General features: G+C 43.7%; 1 protein-coding gene across 1 annotated transcript in view; it reads right to left on the reverse strand.

Annotated features, from left to right (window-relative positions):
- LOC142559247 (membrane metallo-endopeptidase-like 1) overlaps positions 1-22,300 on the reverse strand; it is a 170,738-nt gene that overhangs the window by 19,067 nt on the left and 129,371 nt on the right. The window contains exon 6 of the mRNA XM_075670875.1: positions 786-824. Coding sequence (XP_075526990.1) covers positions 786-824 — 39 coding nt within the window. The remainder of the gene's footprint in view (positions 1-785; positions 825-22,300) is intronic.

Consider the following 22,300-nt stretch of genomic DNA (forward strand, 5'->3'; position numbering starts at 1 on the left):
TTTTGCGAGCGTAATGCCTTTAGAAACATGACCAACAGAACCAAGTTAGCAATCAGGATGATGGCACGCTGTGATGTAGCTTAGTCGTAGTAGCTTGCACCCACTACTTCTTCACAGCTCGACCTACTTGCCGTCCCACTTTCACCTATAAGATTCCTTGTCGCTATTATGGCCCCTCTCAGTTTCACCCCCTGTGTTTTGATGTCAAGCGGAATGCCGAGAGCGCTTCAATAAAATGTTTATTTGTATCGCAATAAATAAACTCACTTCTGCGGTCATGCTACCCTGCGGAAACAAATGCGCTCGTTGAAAATATTCTAAAAGAGACCCGGCGCTTCTGTCTTCTTTAGAAAATATATATAATAATCAGAATTACATACGATAGACTTTTCATCTAAATCATTAAACTTCAAATGAGGCACACGGTACAACTGTTTACCAAAAGCAATCAGGCACCATCTTTTTCCGAATTTTTAATAAATGTTCTTTGAGTAGTATTGTCAGAAATACACCACCTAAGTCTTCGATATATAGCGCCGTATACTCCTAGTGCTCTTTCATGAAAAAATAAAATTTCATTTGAGAAGTTAAGCACAAGTAAGGAGGTCTAATCTTGTCCCGATGAAGCTCACTATAAGCTAAGGCAATCTTTTTTTTAGCTACTGAAGACGATGAAGAGTGCTCAATGGCTCTGCTTTTGTATTTGTGACGTGGAAACATGAAAATAGAGCAAACTCTACAAACACGACCACTCTTTCGGAAGAATAAATAAATAGTTTACTCACCCTGTGGTATTCTTGCCAGTACAGCAAACAGTCATAGTTCTTTACAGAGAAAAACGCAGCAGAAACAAAAAGAACAGTAATTTTGCATGAGTAAGCACAGGCAATTACATTAAACGGACGCCAAGTAGAAACATTGTTCGAGAATAATTTTAGAATCGCTATTCTCAACAAAACAAAACATCAATTTAATGCGACAAGATGCTCGGAAAGCCGAAAAACTCGCAGCAACAAAGGACGTGTGGCCCCACCACATTAGGTTCCCGCCTCGTCTCGCGGTGGCCTCAAACATTCTGAAGCTCGGGACCAATTAAAATAATAAAAATGGATGACATTGTACTCGAAAATAGCTGAACACTGAACTTGGAAAGCTTGCAGGACTTTCGCTTAACCGCAGCGGCCCGAACAAAAAAAAATACTTCAATATTCATCACGATGCATCGGCTTGGTGTTCCATTGCAAAATCAGAAAATTGAACCTTTGGTTTTCTGTTTCACGTGTAATAATCAAGGTATAATTTTGAAATCAATGAAAATAAATTTCTTCACAAGTACTGTATCACTTTAAGTGGACTGGGCATTTATTCTTAGTGGCCAATTAACTGACGCCAACTTTCGCCGGCATCATTAGATGAATACACTACGTAGGTGGTAGATTCGCTCACAACGGAGGGGAACCACTTGAGAGCGAAGCTTTCTTTACCTGTAGCCTTCGGCCCCTCTCTTATCCACGTCAAAGATATCCATCCCAGCAGGTGGTATTGTGTAAGCATATCGTTTAATGTGCCTGACTGACCCCAATATCACATGCGTTTATGATCAGCGCAGTTTCACCTATGAAATATGCAATCTGGCATCACGTTTTATTCAACTTTTTGTTTATTACAAACGCCAAGAGAATTTACCTTTTGAAGAAAAAAGAACAGCTTATCAAAATCACGTCGAAAGGGACCGTCGATATAACTCGTCCTTCTCTTATTCCCTGTCAATTTCACTTCCTCTTCCTCAACAACACTGCTGGAGCTTTTCAGCTTGACCAAACGAAGCCAATTTGGATAGTGAATGAGCCTCTCACTGTGTGTTGGTCTGCAAGCTCGCCAAATGCATGACTTGCATTTTTGCAAAGCGTCGGCTGCTGGTCGAGAAGCATGCGATAGCCCAGTTAACGTCACTCAGCTGATCAGTGACTACGAAACGCCTAGCATAATATGCCAGTAGTTTTTCTCACCAAACACGTTTTTCTACTTGGGACCACATGAGCACCATGCCGACAGGAGCGTATTTGACAGGGCGATGCTGTTTGTTGGATCATAGCTTAGTTGTGTCTTGCGACGCTAGACTTAGAAGGCACATGACCTCACGAGCCTTTTTAGCAAGACGGAGAATTTCAGTTACTTTGTGGATATCATGTGCAGAATACATAAAGAAGCTGTCTAAGGTACATTGAGGCCGGCAACGTACAGCAGAAAGAAACTACTGCAATTTGTGGTTTCTTTCTTGCCACATTGAGAGCAAACTATCATGGTGGCACCCATTTACTTAACCTTTGTTACGGAGAGGGTTGAGATCCCACATTGCTTGGTATATGTAACAGAAGGGCAGACCGAACATTGAACGAGCACTTCCTCCGCCGAACCGCCGGTGCTTCAAGGCGGCTCGAAACTTATTACCTTGCAAGGCCCACCTGTATTACCATCCGCGAATAAAACTTTTGCAGGCTATCCAGCACAGCTTAACTGAGGCATAGTACATTTTGGCACGGCTAGCAGCATGTTCACAAGAAGAGAACTTCTCACCTTGGTAGATATTCTATCGTAGCACGTGTACCTAATTGACTTTTCTTCTGCCACATTATGAATCCTCATAAGTAAAGCGTACCGGTTAAGGAAAGTTCACTCGAAAGGGTTCTCGTGACCCAGTTCAGTTTCTAATATTGGCCGGTAAGGATCCATAGCTTAAGCACTCTGTTCTCCATCGCAGGTCTGCCCACCGCTTTATTCGGGTGCTTGCAGCCGGGGAGACCTGCGAGCCAATGATTCTTACCACGAAAGGCAGTGCCCTATATTGCTCATAGGAGAAAGATTCCGAAAAGCGCCTTGTTCCAAGGCCCGTTCAAATGTTGTCAGACATGTGAGCGACGTGCACTCTGGTTAACTGGAAAATGTCGAAGCCCAATGTTGAAGCCGTCCTAGCTATCATTACTTTCCCCTGAATCACCTCCACAGAGGCATCAAGGAAGCGTTCTCTCTTCCACAGGTAGCATGAGCCTTCTGCGCACACTCAATGTTGTCCCTTTTAGCAGCTATCCACACAAATTGGTCTCAAGAAAATTAAAAATGAACGTCAAGATAGACCTAATAATTTCACAGGCTCTGAGAAATGCCATCGATATTCCATCAGTGCTATGTGGTTTACCGGTGATGCGCGTCACCAGCAACCTCACTAGTGGAGCCCCTCAAGACGCGGTTGCTGCTGCAGCGCAGAAGTTTCCTTGAATGCAGGTTCGCGCTAGGACGCCCGCCCGAGCCGCTTCGATTTCAATTACAATTCTGATTACATTTGTGCGATATAGAAAAGCCTCCATTGTGAAAGACATCAGCTGCTAGCGCCCGCTGAGTGCGAGAAGAGTAAAAGAAGGCTTCATTGAAACGAAAAGCATCATTCAAAGTATTTTTACACGTAAGAACACAATTTTGCACGATATATGCCCCATGTTGCCTGACATACATGATTAGCATTTCGGGTACGGGATAACTACCAATGTAAGTTTTCTTGCAGTGCTTGAGGAGTGATAACGGCCTGCGTTCGAAAATCGAAAGCAAAAAACTTACGCTGACATTGGTCTTGTCAGAGGGCAGTTCTTGATTTGTCTAGAACAAAATATATTTTAAAACAATTACTGAAGTAATACGATAACAAAAAGTTGTAAAAACACGTTGGAGACATCCCATTAAGCATGTTGCAATAACAACTAAAAGTTCTATATATAAGATTGACCATGCTTTATTGTAAAAGGTGGACCGTGTCGAAGGATTACCCAATGAGAGAGGCAGACAGGCACTTTGGCAGCAGTTTAGCCACGGCGGTAAGTGGGGATGAGGTCACTGATAATTTAGTTCCAACGGCTGTGCCTCCTTGTGTTCTTATGTCAAATAAACAAGATACTGTGTTTATTTTAGATGTTTGTACAATGTATTTAAGGGACAACGGCGTGACTGTTTCGGTAATCAGCATAGAATTCAAGATAATACGAAAAAAGACTACGCAATGTTATGCTTCAGTGGGGTCGACTGGCTATGTTTCGCTGACTGAATTCTCAAACTTTATACAGCCTTCCTTTATTACATCGAAAAATATGCTTAGGTTGTTTTTACTTTACGACGGAATTCATATATATTCCTTCTCGTGCACATGGCGTAATTTTCGGAATCGACTTTACCGCTGTACGATTCCGCACTTTACTGCCAGTCTGCGGTGGAGTCTTTTGAAATGTAGCCAGCAAAGCGGCTCCTGTAGTTTCAAACTACGATGGTTTGTGTAGTCTCCGTGGTACAAGTTTGGGACATTTGCGCTCTAACTCTCGTAGGTACATATTGAGGTAGCAGGTCTAATCTATTTCTGAGCTGCTATGCAGAATTGGCCCTTAGCATTTCTATTCAATAGCTTCACTGTTCACCGTCAGCTGCAAAAGCACACAGTGATGTGAAGATGGTTCATGTTGTCTTCATAACACATCACAGTAGCTGTAAAATGAACATAATCAATTTGTAAACGCCTTCATGACATATTCGCTAAACGCATTGTGCAATTCCTTGAACAGACTTCTTTACAAAGTAATTTTCATTGCGAATTCCCAATTCAGCCATGACGCAGGCGCTTACAGTAGTTAACAGATTAGCAGAAACGCTGGATAATATTCAGCAGAAACGCTGGATAAGTAATAGCGACGCCATATTCTTAGTTTATATCAAGTCATGAGAAAAAAAATTTCATCGGAAACTGATTGTAACACCTAAATATATTATTCTGCATCAAATACTTTTTCGTGAATACGGTATTACTAGACAGAACTTGTTAGGTTGATTTCAGTGGAGGGGATTGTTTTGCAGCTCTCTGTCACATCGTATTGGGCTCTTTGTTGTTTGGACTTCATGTAACTTAGTAACACTGTGAAAACACATCAGGCTACTTGCGGATGACTCCATGCGATTCCTTGAAGTTACATGTACTGTTGATCAAATTGAAGTCTGCATATTACATTGAAATGGCGTGATAAACATAGTATAGTCACGAATACATAAAAAATAGCTATCTTGGTATACTTAACTAAAAACACCTTTCAAATATTCGTACAAACTGGGTTCACCAACCCTAAAACAGGTCAGTGATTACAGACATAACCGAACAACATTAACTGGTGATCTTACTTTAAAGCTACACATCAAAAGCACATTTCGTTTCGCCTTCCGTAAGTTGCGCTTCTTAAAGGGCCCTTGACCAGGTCTAGCCATATTGAGCTGACAAGCTCAGAGCATACATTGCGCGATAACGATCCGGCCTGCAAAGTATTACATCACTAGGCACCGCGGCAAGAACTGAAATTTCAAACCAAACGCCCTTTTTCCTTCTCCTCGCAACCGCCGCGCTGCGAGCCCGAGGAGGACGTACACGTGCTAATGAACCTACGTACACGTGTTTGCACTGTGACGTCGGTCGCGGTGACATGTGACTTCAAGAATTATTCACGAAAACACGTGTTATTTGTGTAATGTGTTGCTTGAAAAGACGAATTAAAGCTAAAAAAATAATAAAACACACAAACTGAGTGTCTGCATGTTTTTGTTTTACTTCTCACCGAGGCACGAGAGATGTACTTCCGTTTCGTCCACTTGCTTCCACCATCGCGCAGTCACGTACGCAGGCACCGAAACGATGTTAATTTCTGCCGTGCTCCAGAGTAGGATCATGCTTTGTGATCCGCTTGTGTCTGCCTCAGTGTTCGTGTAACACTGACATATACCGCTAGTCAGGTGTCATCGTGTGCGGCGCGAAAATCGTACGCTGCGCGAAAGGAGAGAATCACAACAGCTCGCGCGCGACGCCGTCAGCGGAAGTGCGCCGCCCCACAAAATGCAAGTAGAAAAAAATGAAGGCGGGGCCCGTGACGCACGCGTCACACAATTCTCAAGGTTCGGTATGGGAGTACGCAAGGAATGAATTGCGCTTGCGGAGGCTAGACGGGGGGAATGGAAAGAGCGTCCCGGTTGGCAGTGCAGCTCGCCTCCTGAAATCATAGGTACGCGGCACTGAAATACTTCCATCTCGGCTATTAATGAGCCGATTTCAAAAATGTTTGGGGCAGGACGTTTCCTAGAGGACACGTAGCAACTTTCAACATATAACCAAAATTGGCTATAAGGACTGGTGAGGGGCCCTTTAAAGCACAAGCGTGTTTATTTTTCACTCAAACCATACACTTTTTACTTATTTTACGCATACGACACTCAAGCTTTCTGTGTTATATTGAATCCTTTCATTAAGTTATTGTCATGGAACCTTAAGCTGTCCAAAGAAAGGCTGTTACATTTATTTATTTTAGGTTAAGCCTGCTAACTCCCCAACTGAGCTGAATTCAAACTACCAAAAAAGAACCATGGAAATTAATCATTAATCGTAATTCAGCATTCGACGTCTAAGTATTTTTTTCTCCGATCATAAGACATAGTGTGCTTGTTGGCGCCTATCTTCAACAACACTTGGGTAGAGCGCGAAAAAAGCGGTCACGAATACACTATGCCACCGCTCTATTTGCGATCGAGTTTTCTTAGCTTCTCTCGCAGCACTGATGATGTGTATTGTTCTGCCGTGTTATTGCGCTGTACTCAAGTATAATTAAGCTGCACTGTTTCGGATTTTATCTTTTTATCAGAAACAGTTCAGTTCCATCGGGTGCCCTTTGCAATTAGCAGAAATGTTTCTAGGCAACTTCTGATTCTCTCTCTAGCCAGCCAAGACCCAACCTAAAATGTATCATTTTTCTATACCAGCAAACACAGCATGAACGATGGCGTTGAGCTATTGAAAGGCATGCTCCTTGCGCATGCCTTTAGGAATTTCCTCTCATCCAGAGATATTTGAGGCAAGGATGCACCGCATCCTAGAAGGTCTCTCAAATTTTGCAGTAGTAATCGACGACAGTGATCTCTGGGGCAAGACTAAGCAAGCGCACGACCACAATCCGCAGCTTCTTTTGACGCGCTCCCGTGAACAGAATCTTCGAGTAAATTTTAAGAAATGCTTTCTTCTAAGCGAGAAGTGCGCTATCTGGAACACGTATTCAGCGCCGAAGGCCTCCGTGTGGAGCCCCAACGTGTACAAGACATTCAAAAATTGCCCACGCCAAAAAATTGTAAAGGCAAAGGCCTTCGTGTGTTCTACGGCACTACGAATTTTATACAGCGCTTTATCTCAAACATGTCTGTGTCTATGGTAACAGCACCACTCAAACTTTGTTGCGGAAAGTCATTGCATGGGTCAGGACCGAAAACTAGCAGGAAAGCTTTCTTAGATTGTGTGCAGCTCTGATTCAAGCACCCATCCTCCACTATTTTGACCCAAGCAAACGGCTAACGTTATCAATTGATGCAAGCCAGCTATGCACTGTGCTCATACATGATGCGCCGCCCGTTGATTTTTTGTCCCGGATACTCACTGACGCACAGATGGGATAGACCCAAATAGAAAAAAAGCTCTCTCATTTTCATGGATGCACCACCTTTCATGACTACATATTTGGACAGCATGCTGTAACAGTTCAAACTGACCACTGCCCCTTAGTAGCGATATTTAGTAAGCCGTTATAACAGTGCCCCTGTGTTTACAAACTGCCCAACTCTACAACGCTATCTATCAATGGGGCGTACAAGCCTGACAAAGAACTGTTCCTATCTGGCGCCTTAACAAGATTTCTTAGTAAAAGATCCATGGAAAAAAACGAGCACTTTCAAGTCAATGTCCTTGAATGTGTTTCAGCCTCTTAACGCTCCCTGCAAGATTTACTAGCAGCAACGGATGATGGCACCTTCGTAAAGCGACAGGAGTACGCGAGTACAAGTTGGCCGCTTCACAAGCAAGAAGTCCCTGAGCCACTTCGTACGTACTGCGCGTACCGGGACGAGACACATGCAGAGGACGGCCTCGTATTTTGCAGCAACAAGGCCATTGTACCGCAATAAACATATCGGAAATGGTGAGTCTTCTTCAAGCGGCCCACGTAGGAGTGGATAAGATGGATGTGTGGCAAAGTACTTGATGTTTTCGCCCTATAATTCGAGCAACTTCGAGCAGTTCAGTAAAGCTTGTAAATTGTGCCAAAAGCATCAGCCTCAAAACCCTTGAATGCCACTCCTGAGTCGTTACGTACATTCACTACCATGAGAAATTATTGGTGTGGGCTTGTTCTCCTTTGATGGCCACGAGTTCGCCCTTATTGGCAGCTTCTACTTGTTCTTCTTTGAAATTGAAGAGCTTCGTACAACTGCAGGCTTTCTTAACAAGTGTTCTTGAAGTTTCTCTGTTCGTGGCTTGCCCGGGAAATTGCGCACTGGCAATCGCCCGCCTTTTAACAGCCGCAAGTTCAAGGAGTTTATGAACACCTTGGGTGTTGATCACATCACCACAATCTCCTATCATCCACGTTCCAATGGCACACGGAGAGAGAGAGGTTCAGAAAGCAAAAAAAGCTTTTAAAAAAGTTTGGTTTAATATACCCTTGTTTCAAATGGCGTTACTAGAATAGCGCAATACCACAAGTGATGATGCGCTCCAGACTTCTGTGTAGAGGCTGATGGGACGCCAGACTAGGCCTGTTCTACCGGTGCCTACTGCTCATTTGGAACTGCGGACAATCCCACCTCACGTCTTCTGGGGCCGCCTTCAAGAAATACGTCATCGACACTGGACCTACTATAAACATGGCAGCAAGAACTTGGCGCCTGTGAAGCCAGGTCAGCAGGTCACAGAGTATATTACAAACGAACGAACCTGGCCTCCCACCGCCTTTCTCAAACCAGCCGACGAACACCGCTCGACGATCGTCAAGGCTGAACCTGACCGGGAACTTTGGCACACGCGGGAGCACCTCCGCCTGGTACATCCGCAACCTGAAGCGAGCCTCGCGCCCGAAAGCGCATGTTCCGCAAAATCCACTCAAGAATAACGGAGAAGCACAAGACAGCGATGCGAGCCCTATCGGTGCCATCCGGTACCAGCCACATCTCAGTTCCCCTATAAAAGGGAAGATGTAGCAAGGCCGAATAAGCGCAACGTGACTTTTAAAAGTATGAACTGCGCGTGACCCACGGCGACACTAGTTTTTATACATGTTTCAGTGACAAGCTGAAAAAACTAAGCGATCATTCTTTTCAACCTCACTTCCTGATATGCAACGTAACCCTCGTCAATGTTGGAAGGTAATCAATACATGTCCTAAGAAACCGATAAAGATACTTGACCAAAATGGCATCCTATACCTGACGCTGAACTTGCAACAACACTTAATTCAACATTCTGAGTTTTTACAAAATAATCTGAAGGCAATCTTCCTTATTTTCCTAACCCTCAATATCCGCTCATGCCAGCCATCATGTTTGAACCTGATGGCATTTGCAGTCTATAGAAACTTTGAAGCTAACTTCATCAATTGATTTGACGAAATTAACGGGAAAGTGCTTAAATATACAAAAGATTTCCCTAGTGTCTTTCATCACACATATTTCAATAGTCACTCTCGTCTGGAGTGGTGTCGCAGGACTGGAAGGCAGGTAAGATCATTCCAGTCCCCAAAACCTTCTTCAAAGTCATGTCTTGACTATCGGCCAATTTCTATTAGCAGTGTTTGTTCCAAACTGATGGAGCATGTTATCTTTTCCCACATCATGAGATTTCTAATTTGTAACAACTTTTTTCATCATAGCCAGCACGGAATTCCTAAGAATTTATCTTGTGGTACTCAACTTGCAATCTTTATAAATGACATCAGTTCCCACAGACTCATTGTTTTTAGATTTCGAGAAAGCTTTTAGTAAGGTACCTTCCAATCATCTTTTCTTGAAACTTTCAGTCCTGAACCTCAATTCCTGAATTTATAATTGGTTGCGCAGTTTTGTGACCAGCCGGCAACAGTTAGTTTTTGCAAATAACATTTAAACTCCTCTGTCTGCTGTTTGTTCTGGGGTTCCTCAAGGTTCTGTTCTTGAGCCCTTCTCTTCTTAATCTTTTAAAATTCTTAGTGATATATCTTCTAACATACGCCTACTAGCAGACGACTGTGTTATTTACCGACCCATTAACAATAGCTCAGATATCCCAGTCCTACAGCGTGACTGACAAACAGTTGAAACATGGTGTATGACACGGTTGATGTTATTAAATGTAAATGAAACCACATTGATCTCTTTCAGTAGCCGGCATTCTTATGTAGCACCCTCATATCTCTGAGTTAACTCAGTAATATCATCTGTGACGTGTTATGAATACATGGAGCTTATTTTGACACTCGATTTCTCCTGGTAATCTCTCATCGCTAAACTAACGAGGCTAACCGCACCCTCGGCTTTCTCCGGCGAAATCTGAATTTGCTCCTCTATCGCTAAAAAATCTTGCCTACAATTCTGTAGGCAAGCTTGAATACGCATAAAATGCCCAAACTTCAATACGCATGCTCAGTTTGGGACCATCATGATACTAATCTTTCTAACATGCTTGAATTTGTCCAAAACCGCGCAGCCCGATTTATCTTCTATGACTAGTCTTACTATACTAGCATCATAGCGCTAAAATTTAATGTGAATCTTTCCAGTCTAGAAACGAGACGTCAAGTGTTCAGGCTAATTTTATATCACTAGTTTTATCATGCTCCGACTGGTAACTGCGTCATATCGCCCGCTCATCGCCATTCATCACGGACTAAACATTCAGAGCCAGTATACCCCCTGCATGCGCGCACACCATCCCCCATCTGCATTCGTTTTTCCCACGTACAGCGAGAGACTGCATTGATATGCCTGAAGAAGCAGCGGACCACTCCAGTGCGACTGAGTTCAAGACTGCCATCGAGCACCTTCTACTTTGAAGCTGCCCACTCCTCACGTAAAACCCCTCTTCAGGGGCCCCATTTTAAGAATAAATAAATAATTAAAAATATGCCCCTTCTCATTCTTACATTAAAGTTCACTGTCCGACCTTGACTCACACACGGCCTGCAGTTTCATCGCAGTGCTCGAAAACGCTCCACATTCGCCAGACTTAGCCTCCGGTGACTGTTTTTACGCTATTGGCATCCTTTGGGAACTTCCGCATCTTTCGTTATGTTGTACAGTTTCTAACCTTTTCACGCGTACTAGAGCTACGGAGTTTTTGCCAAAGCGTAAGTAATACTAGGTCGGTTGTCGATTGGGGACACAAAACTTGTGACATGGCGTATGGGCAGTTGGGAACTTAAGTGATCATAGAATATGGGCCACGTTGATAGGCGCCGCTTTTTCACGCAAACTCAAGTCATTGGGCAAATGCCACACTTTCACGGTGACAAGGTCACTGAATATGACAGCGGCTATCTGCTGCCCTTCAATAAAAACAAGGCAAGCTTGAGAAAGGAGCACGGCTACTCCGAATGCATCATCAAACTATTCAATAATGTCTCCGAGCTTGTGTAATTAGTCAAAACTATCTATCTCTGGGCAGCTCCATGTTTTAAACATTAAAATAACCATCATAAAATCGTGTGTGCTATTAATTGCACAATATCGCTGGAGAGATAATTCGAAATGACAGAGGCGAAGGGGATTTACAACGAGTTGCACATAAGTCACATCCACGCCACTTGAATACCCATTCTAAAAAATATTCCTAATCGAAATAATGTATCGAATAACATTCAAGGGACCGATCATGCATTTTTGTACTGCCATGAAATTCGGCACCACAAATTTGTGCTTCAAGGTCAAACTGTCAATGTAAGTTTCTAGCTCAAGGTCGGGAGGTACATTAGATATTGTGTTCGCTGCTTGTACGCAATTTCATCGAAAGAAAGGCGCTGGACTGTGCACCTCCATGATGCCCCTGAGAACTCTGCGTTAATAGTACGTGGGCTTTGGAGTTGTATTACTATATTGGGACACCCTCCAAGCTCGACAGATCTACCAACTACGACATTTTTTCCCCCGAAGGAATACTGTTTTTCAGGGGGCGGCAGTACGGGTATGTCACTGTTCAAAATGAAACAAGTGAATTGCTGAAAGGCCTAAGCTTCGCGCATTTAATCCTTCTGTATGGTGATATCATGCGGATTGCCACCAGTCTTCTTTAATTTAAGAAAGAAAATGGGATTTCCCGTTCAAGGCAATATGCTTTGAACGGGAAATCGCTTTAAGTGCCAAAACCACTCTAATTATGAGGCACGCCGTAGTGGAGGACTCCGGAAATTTCGACTACCTGGGGTTCTTTAACGTGCACCTTAATCTAAGTACACGGGTGTTTCCGCATTTCGCCCCCATCGAAATGCGGCCGCCGCGGCAGGTATTCGGTCCCGTGACCTCGTGCTCAGCAGCCCAACACCATAGCCACTGAGCAACGACGGCGGGTAATATGCTAGAAGATTGCACAATAATTTTCAATCCCATCTAAGTCCGCCTTTCTGCTCAACCCGGGCATGCAGTGTGACTTCTGCTACATATTTTTCGTTGGTAAATGGACAAATTTAAAGGCAGTAAATTATTGCTTCATTGTAATATTTAAGAAGAAAAAAATTAGTTTACTCACCGAATAGTACTCCGTGGTATATTGTCGCCGACATTGGTTCTAGTGGAGTGAAAAAAGATCGATGCAAAGATTGAGCATCATTAAGTTGTACACGTTTAATCAAAAGTATCTCCATTACCAGGCACAATCATATGTCCGAAGTATGATGAATCCACGACACTATAAGACGAAACTGACAGCCTTCCGTAAAGATTCTTCTAGTACTAGAAATAGAGAAACACAAATAATTTTCCTACATGAAAATAATTTCTACTTTATTGAAAAAAGTACCTTTTTTGTATATTTCTCTCTAATTTAATGCTTTACTTTGCACAGCCTGCACGAGCGGGTTATTAGGCGCATGAGTTGGCAGAGGTTAAAGCGGTTCGATTGTGAACCAGACGCTTTCTAGTAAAATAGTAGAGTTAGATTAACCTCAGCCGCGAATGTTACATACGTTGAGCGGAGAAGTAAAGTATTGAAAATATGAGGTCAGTAATACGTGCGGTGAACTCGCTAAGTTGTGTTTTTTTTTCAAAGAAAAAACAATAGTTAACAAAGTGAAAGTGAGATATCAACGCAATCGTAGCAACTGCTACGAAGGGAACCCACACGTGGTTCCCCAAAAGAAAAGTCTCGCAGTTGGCAAGACGAATTTTCCTTTAACTGCGAGGCTTTTCTTTCGAGGAACCCGCATGGGTTTTTTTTTTTTGTAGCAATTGCTACGATTAGGTGTATGACTAATATCCTATTTATTCAATACTTTTCTCCACCTTGCGGGTTTCCGCGTAACTATTATGGCAAAAAAAAACATCAAGAGAGAAGCCATCCTTAATGATAATTTATATCAGGCGAAGCATTTTAAAAAGGCATGGACAATTCAAATGTGCGGGCAAACTTTTTATTCTTGAGTACTATTCTGAAGTGTTTCCCTTGGTTCGTCTGTACCATCTCATGTATTCTACTTATTACAGACAGCAGCGGCCTAGGCACCGATGTACGAAGCCTACTCGGAAGAGGTTAGATAGACCCCTCTTCTGAAGACGTGGTCCATGACAACGCCACATCACGTAGTGGGCACTCGGTCGTGTTTAGGGGGACACAAAGTACTTCCTGGATGTGAAGGGGGAAGCACTCATTGGCCGGTACAATTTATTGCCGCTTAAATCAAACAAGCCCCAGCGTGTACAATCATTGCAATCGCGATAATAGGTGGCTGTTTATGCCCAGCGGTGATAACCACTAAGTTGTGCTACGGCAGAAACAATGCGTGTAAGGCTGCGCTTGTGCCTTGTCCTTGTTGCTTTGTGGTTGCATGTGTTTCCGCTGTTACAATTTTTAAGTCTGCCAAACCCCGCACAAAGTTTGCTATTAAGCGTGGAAGCTTCAATACTTCAATGTAAGTACAATTCTTAGCGTACTTGACGCACTTTGTTGGGTCTGTCTGGCTGCCTAGCTGCCTAGCTGCCTGGCTGCGTGACTGGCTGGCGGGCTGGTGGGCTGGCTGGCTGGCTGGCTGTTTGGCTGGCTGTTTGGCTGGCTGTTTGGCTGGCTGTGTGGTTGGCTGTTTGGCTGGCTGTTTGGCTTCCGGGCTAGCTGGCTGGCTTACTTGCTGGCTGGCTGTGCACCTGCCTATCTGTTAGTCTATCTGTGTCTATAGCCGTCTAACCGCGAACCTTGCTGACGAGCTAGCACATGGTATAATGAGTAGCGCGATGGTCTGCTGTGCTGAGCTGAGAGAACATGGTTCAAAACGAAACGTCCGACAAACTAAGCACACCACAACACACTTCTTATGCGGTGCTCGTGAGTGAACGCTTTGGCACTCATTTGGGTTGCAAAACGACTACAGTCAGAGGCTGGGAAACTCCAGGCCTCTTCCGCGGCCATGGTAGAAACTGTAAGTCCGACGGCAGAATTCCAAAGATAAAGCAAACTATCGCCTTCACCAAATGTAAGCGGGGTTTGAGTGGAACTGTTTTCTTGCGGCAGGATGCAGATCGAAAGAATTAGCCAGGCCTGGCTGTGCAAACAGCAGCCTTCATTCGACCACTCGGTTGTTTTCGTCGCTTTCCTATTGGTGGAGGCTGGGCACACTGCTAGCATAACATAGTGTCACTTGTTCAAGATTCTAACACTGTGGTTCCTGAATCTCACGTACACGTGCGGCCATGAACGTAGCTAGGTACACGATATATTTTCGGCGAATTTGAACAGCATTAAAACGTGTCTGTGAAAAAGAAGGAAGCAAAATGACAAAGGTTTCAGCGCTTACCGGAAGCACCGAGTCGCGTATGCGCGGAGATTCACCCGTCCGCTTACCCTCTCGTCGCCCTACCTTCTACCAAAAACATGTTACCCCTCTACCACCTGGACGGATGTATGCTATGAACATCCGCTTTCAAGCAGGGTGGTGTGTTGCGTCAGCCCTTACTTTGCCTAATATCCTACCTACATGTTAAAAAAACACTCGCGAAGATTTTCCAGCATCGAGCCCTCTGAACCACTACTAGGAACATTGGTGCACCTCTATAGTTTGGGACATCTTTTCTGCAAACATCCAATTGCACCTCACAAATCAATATTGCCGACATGTTTACTTTCTACCTGCTATCCCCGAACCTAGGTGCTTCAAGGAGGCCATTGTAGACTAAACCGACAGCTGGATAGACATCCTCACAATGCAAAAGGACAGGTTTCATCATTTTTCTAGCTTTACAGCAAAGAGCACATGCTCTTCTTTTTTCGCGTACGTCGCGTATATCTGTGGAATAAAGTTTGTAAACCGGGATAAGGTGCCTCAGAAAGGCTGACCAACGTTTCGATAGGAGGACCTATCTTCGTCAAAGGCGGCCTCGTCATCCTCGGCATGTTAGTTCTAAACAGTTAATGCAGTGACGTCACGTGCGGGTGTTGTCGGTCGCGGCTGGTTTTAAAGGGAGAGACTTCAGAGGAAACGAGCGCTGTCGTCTGACGTCTGTGAGCTTCGTTGCCAAGACGGGAGGAGAAGATCCGAAGAGTGAGAGCGTGGGGATAAAAGAAAATAAAGAAAGAAGGAGAAAAAAAAAGGATGATAAAAAAGGGGGGAAGCCCGGGTCACACCAAGACAGAAAAAAAAGACAGACAGAACAAGAAAGAGGGAAAAAAATTCTTTAATAAAGGCGGGGGCCTGGGAACGCGTTTGGAATGCGGGAGGTTAGGAAGCATTTAGGGGCATCGTTGGCGGCATGTTCTTGTGGAATTAGAAGAGACGGTTAGGTGGTCAGTGCGCGAGTAACACAAAATAAAAAAAAACGAGTTGAAAGAGTGACTTGAGTAGCATAGCAGCAATACGTTGAGTAATTTTGAAGTAGTTAAGATGGCGACGAGGAGTCTGCGGTGCAATGTATGGGGCGACTGAAAGGCAGCGGCATGGTCTTTCAGGGGGCATTGCCCCAGTAGCTCAGCGTAGGTGTCGTTACGGCGGCATCCAGAAATGTCGATACCCTGGGTTGAGGCGCCAAAAAAGGCATATTGACTTCGGAATGTGTTGGTGAGGGGGTTTCAAAAAAGATATAAAGAAAAAAGAAGAAAAAAGAGAGGGGGGACCGAAACCGGAATAACAAACAGGAGGGTGACGTGCGCAGAAGCGGGCGGGGGCAGGTGTTCATGGGAGAATGGGTTCGTACAGTTGATATAGGCGTAAAAACCTGAAAGAGTATAATAAATTGCGTAGTAGGCAGGAAAAAAATTTTCCAAATGGAAGAGTAGATGAGGTTAAGAATTAAGGTTAGCTGGTGGTATAATGTGTTTTGGGTCTTGGTTGAAGATATGAGAATTTCAGATTTAAGTTACCGCTTTTAAAGATTCTAAGTTGCCGCGTGCCAAATTAATTCCCGTCGGGTGTAGGCGATTAAACTTGTGTATGAGGTATGATTCCGTATACTACCTTTCACGAGGGGAACGGAAATTTGTTTGTTGTATATAGAGCCTTGCTTTGTCAAATATATGACCATGTTCATTAAAGTGGCTGGCTACTGCTTTGCGTAAGTTGTGTTTTCTGTCCGCGCGGTGACCGTTCAGTCTTGTATGAATTTGCTGTCCAATTTCGCCTATGTATTGTTTGCTACAAGCGGCGCATTCTAGACAGTAGACTACGTTGCTTGATGTGCAGGTGAAAGCCGAAGTTACCTTGTGTGCGTAATTCGACGCTGTACTTTTTACTGTAGTAGCAGATTGAATATGTTTGCATGTAGAGCACCTGGGGCGGCCACAGGTATTGGTTCCCAACTCCCTCTTTGTCTTTAGTTTGGCGTGTACAAGAGCATATTTAAAGTTAGTGTTGCGTCTGAAGGCTACTCTGGGAGGGTCGGGAAAAATCTTAAGTTTCTAGCTGCTGGTGAGAATTGGGCAGTATTTACTGAGGATGTTATTCACGTTTGGGAGCGCGTTTGAGAATTTAGTAGTAAGAAGAAGCGTTGTTGCCCTTGTGATCCTCGGGCGGGGCTTGAGGACCTCGGCTCGATCAAGTTCGGTTGCAGCGGTGTAGGCTGTTTGAAGGTCACTGTTTGGGTGGTTCCTGTTTGATAGGGTTTCTTTAAGGTGATCTAGTCTATCTATGTAGTCTTGGTTTTCAACGCAAATGCGACGTAGTCGTGTGGCTTGGCCTTTAAAGATGCCTTGTTTGCGATGTCTGTGATGGTGGCTGGTATATTCTAGGTACTGTTGCTTGTCGAAAGGTTTCCTATACAGCATTGTGTTTAGCTCACCATTGTCAATATATATTGTTGTGTCCAGAAAGTCTATGCGCTCAGTTGAGGATTCTGATGTGAATTTTATTGTTCGGTGAACAGAGTTTAGAAATTCTACATATTTATCTAGACTGTCTTGACCATGTCCCCATATTATGAGTATGTCGCCTTTGTATCGTAGGTATGTGTGGAGCTTGGCAGTGGCGCGCTAGGAAATCTGTTTCTGGAATCCCCATAAATATGTTCGCGTAGGTTGGTGCAAAAGCCGTACCCAGGCTTGTACCATGTATCTGTAGGTAGTAACTCTCCTCAAATTCGAATAAGTTATGTGTTAGAACTGATTCAAGGAGAGACAAGTAGACATCAGTAGAGTGTTGTGCATTGTGTTTAGACAGCGTTTGTTTTATCGAAGATAAATCATCAGGGATTGGAATGTTGGTGTACAGCGCCGTTACGTCTAGTGTTGCGAGAATTGTGTTGTGAAGTAGTGTGCCTTTAGTATTAATGTCCTCTATAATTCTCAGCAGGTGGGGCGTATCTCGTACAAATGACGGAAGTGTTTTGGGCAAGTCACCATAGTAGTGGTTAAGGAATGTGGAGATGCTCTCTGTCGGGGTGTTGTATTTTGATACTATCAGACGGCCTGGGATAATAGCAGTGTATATTTCTGCGGTTGGGATTTTATGAATTTTTGGAAGGAAGTAAAAACACCGGGCAGTTTTTTTGCTTGGTTCAAGAAATTTGTATTCTGACGGTGTTATCAATTCATCAGCCAAAAGTCATTTCATCCTGTTGGTAATTGTCACTGCGTAGGACAATGTCGGATCGTTATCTAGTTTGCGGTAATGTTTTGGGTTGTATAGTTGTCTATAAGCCTCGTGCTTGTATTTTTCTATTGGCCAAATAACTATACTTCCACCCTTATTTGCTTCCTTAATAACAATGTCATTCCGGTAATAAATAACGTAATTTTCTTTCTTTTCGAGAACAGTTTACTGTTGTTAACAATTTCTCTTCGCCGCCTTCTTCTGTTAGCTGTGGTGTGCCACAAGGCAGCGTCCTCGGCCCCTTACTCTTCTTAATCTACATTAACGACTTGCCCACCCAGATTACTTCCTGCATGCGCCTTTTTGCGGATGACTGCATAATCTACCGTCCTATTCACACGACTGACGATCACTTGAAACTTCAAGCAGATCTTAACCTTATCGCTAACTGGTGTAACAAATGGCTCATGACACTAAACTTTACAAAGTGCGAGTTGATGTGCTTCAGCCGAAAATGCGTGAATTCTAAATTTTCGTATCATCTTAGTAACACTATGCTTTCCCACACTTCATCATATAAGTACCTTGGAGTTGTTCTTACAGAGAATCTTTCATGGGCCCCACACATCACTTCTACATGCGCCAAAGCATCACGTTCTCTTGGCTATCTACGACGGAATTTACGAAATGCCCCGCCAAACATTCGAAAACTCGCTTTCCAAACATTCATTTTGCCACAGTTAGAATTCGCCTCCCCAATTTGGTCCCCTCATCAAAATTACCTAATAAATATGACGGAAATGATACAAAACAGAGCAGCCCGTTTCATATCCCGTAACTACAGTACAAACTCGAGCATTACACAAATTAAACTAGACCTACTGTTGCCGCCATTAGATATCCGTCGCAACATCGCTCTTCTGTGCTTATTCCACAAATATATTTACACTAATAAACGAACCCGGTTGCAATTACAAATACCCCACTCTTTTTTCACGCAGATTACATAATCAGTTCAGTTTCATGCGCATATACGGTAAAACAAATGCATTTAATTCATCGGCACTACCACGTGCCATCCGTCTCTGGAACGACCTCCCTGATAACATAGCCTCCATATCTAATCCCGACACGTTCCGCTCTCAGTTACTCATGCTTTTCCCATTTAATACCGTTAACGAGTGACCAATCTAGTGTATGCTATCGTGCATTCTTGCCATGTTGTATATCATTTTCATAAACGGTATTCCTTGCTCTGTTAACAGTAACAAGTGTTCGCGTGCCTTCATATATTGCTTCATATTCCTAGTGCCTTCAATATTGTGAAAGACGGTAATTTTCTTATAGCACTGTTCCTGTTGGCAATTTGTACTTTTTATACATTTTACTGTTTAATATGCCCCCCTACTTTATGCCCTGCCATAGGGCCTGTAAGGTGCTTTTGAATAAATAAATAAATAAATAAATAACTAAGATTTGGAATGATATGACTCTCCGACGCAGTTATGTTTTTAGGTCGCTTAGATGTCTTGGATTGGCTTATAATTTCTTTATTGGCAGTTTTAAGGTGTATGTCAAGTTCTATGGCTTGTTCTGGTTCGGGAGTCCAAGTGGATTGGGCTCTAAGTGGTGTCGTCCCGGTGTCTGGTGTGTCTGCGGAGAAGCTTTGGATGCGCATTAGTCGGGAGAATTCTGAGGTCCTTGTGAAGCTCGAATTCATTTATTGTGTTGTTCGTGGGACAAAAGTTTAGGCCCTTGCTGAGTACGTCTATTTCGTTTTTACTTAATGTTTTTGAAATGTCTATAACATTGGAGTGGTTTAGTTTTGTGGAAGTTTCCTTTACGTCTGGTACTTCTAAACTCGAGATCCCTCTTGTCGGCGTGTGGTGGCTGTTTGGCTCGAAGGTTGTTTTTTTAATAAAGTTTGCTTTTTTCCTTTGTTTATGAACCAATTTTCTAGTCTGTTTTTCGTCGTATTGTTCTAAATCCCTCTTCTCATCTGGTGTCAGGGTTATGTTCCGAAGTCTGTGGATAAAAGTTTAGATTTGTTCTTCGCAGTGTTCCTTGAGGATATTCAAAAGTGAAAGTGAGACATTGTGCAATGCTGTTTGCCAGTTTGCACGATGGTGTGGTGGGAGTGTTCCTAGAGCTGGTACAGCCTTTAGTGTTAGACCTTTAGGGATTATATTTTGCTCTGTGCAGATTGTGTAGGTTTTCAAATGGGAGGTGTAGCTCACATGTTTTTTCGTAAGTTTTCTAGCCTGTGGGGATTCGATGCTTCGTGGCAGTGAGAGTTATTGATTTGCGATGTCTGTCATTTACTTGTCCTTTTGCGGGCAGGTTTTAGTGGGGTGTTTTTCTGTTCGGCCGGTTTATTATCGCATGCCTGGCGTAATTCGAGCTCGGTTTATCTTTGACTTTGTTTGTGTGCAGGCAGGCATGTGGGGGTCTGTGTGCAGACTTCGGTGGTGGGTTTTCTGTTGTCTGTGGCAGTTTTGTCTGTTTGCACTGTGGCTGATGTCATTTTTGGTGTAGTGTGTGCCTTGTGGTTCTTTTCACATTCCGCTTTCTGTGTTGCAACTGTGCTTGAGGTAACTGTTGGACTTGTGCAGTGGCTTGCTTCACATTCCACTGTATGTGTTCCACGTGTTCTCGAGGTGACTGTCGCAGTTACGTTGTTTGCGGAGGCACGCTCCGCAGAGTCGGTGGGGGTAGTATTTGAGGTGGATTTAAAGAGAGTCTTTCTGTACTTGTCCTTAATAAAGGATTTGATGTGCTGGAAAACTAGCTCTTTTCCACTGCGGTTTAAGTGGAAAAGTGCCAAGGTAGGTGTTCGTATGGTGCTTCGTGTATTTCTGCATGGTGGATCGTGTCAACATTCTTGTGGAAGTGTTCTATGTTGAAAATTAATGAGTTGAGCTTGTTAATCTCCTCATTGTGCTTCATGAGTGCATTAGTTTGGTGAATTAGTGGGCGATGTTTGTTTTGTAGGCGGGGAGCGACAGTCGTTATGGTTATGTGTGCGTTTGGGCGAGCGGCTTGAATGTTTCTTATTACGTCACCCATGCACTCTATCGTTTCCGCGACGCTTTGTGTTCTGAGGTTGTTTGTGCCTACATTGATAATAAAGTGTGTGGTGTCAACTGGCATATCACAAACTAGCGGGAGAATATCTGATGTTCGCGCTCCACTAAGGTGTCTTATGTATGGCGCGTGTGGGCCTGGTGGAAAATGTTCCTTCAGGTATCTGTACTGACTGTCTCCAAGAACTGCTACATGGGCAAAGGATAACAAGGGGCACTTACCCTGTTCCGTCATCGTCAGCTGGCATAAAAGTCCAAAATCAAGAAAGGGGCTGACAGATGGAATAGCACACTGTGGTACAAAGTTTGTAAACCGATAAAGTAAACAGGGATAACGCGCTCCCAGGCCCCTCTCTTTATTAAAAAAAATTCCTCTTTCTTGTTCTTTCTCTCTCTTTCTTTCTGTCTTGGTGTCACCCTGGCTTCCCCCTCTTTTTCCTTTACATCCTTTTTTCTCTTCCTTTCTTTCTTTTCTTTTCGCCCCAAGCTCCCACTCTTCGGCTCTTGTCCTCCCGTCTTGGCAACGAAGCTCACAGACGTCGGACGACAGCGCTCGTTTCCTCTGAAGTCTCTCCCTTTAAAACCAGCCGCGACCGACAACACCCGCACGTGACGTCACTGCACGAACCCTCTGAAACTAACATGCCGAGGATGACGACGCCACCCTTGACGAAGATAGGTCCTCCTATCGAAACGTTGGCCAGCCTTTCTTATTAGTTATTAGTAGTTTTCAATCTTTATACCACAGTGTGCTATTCCATCTGTCAGCCCCTTTCTTGACTTTGGACTTCGCGTAAATCTAGGCTTTCTAAAGCATCTTGATATCGTTTAAAAAGTAGAGTTTCCCTTTGATTTATCATCATAGTTTCTTTCCCCATTTGTTGCGTTCCATATAGCCGCAGCCCATGAGATTCTCTCAGCCTGTCTGATCTTGTGTTTGGCGTTCTTTGTTGCTATGTTACTTACTATACCTGTCGCAAATAAACTGGTAAGCTACTTAGTTCTTTTCTCCACTGTGACTCAATGTTTTTGTTTGTGCTGAACACTCTCGCAACCCACTCTTTATCTTTCATATTCCTGAGTCGGTCTTCAATATTCTGAGCTTCTCTGACTTGACTTGTGCAGCCCATATCACCCTGC

Source organism: Dermacentor variabilis, chromosome 10, assembly GCF_050947875.1.
Source record: "Dermacentor variabilis isolate Ectoservices chromosome 10, ASM5094787v1, whole genome shotgun sequence".
Lineage (NCBI taxonomy): Eukaryota > Metazoa > Arthropoda > Arachnida > Ixodida > Ixodidae > Dermacentor > Dermacentor variabilis.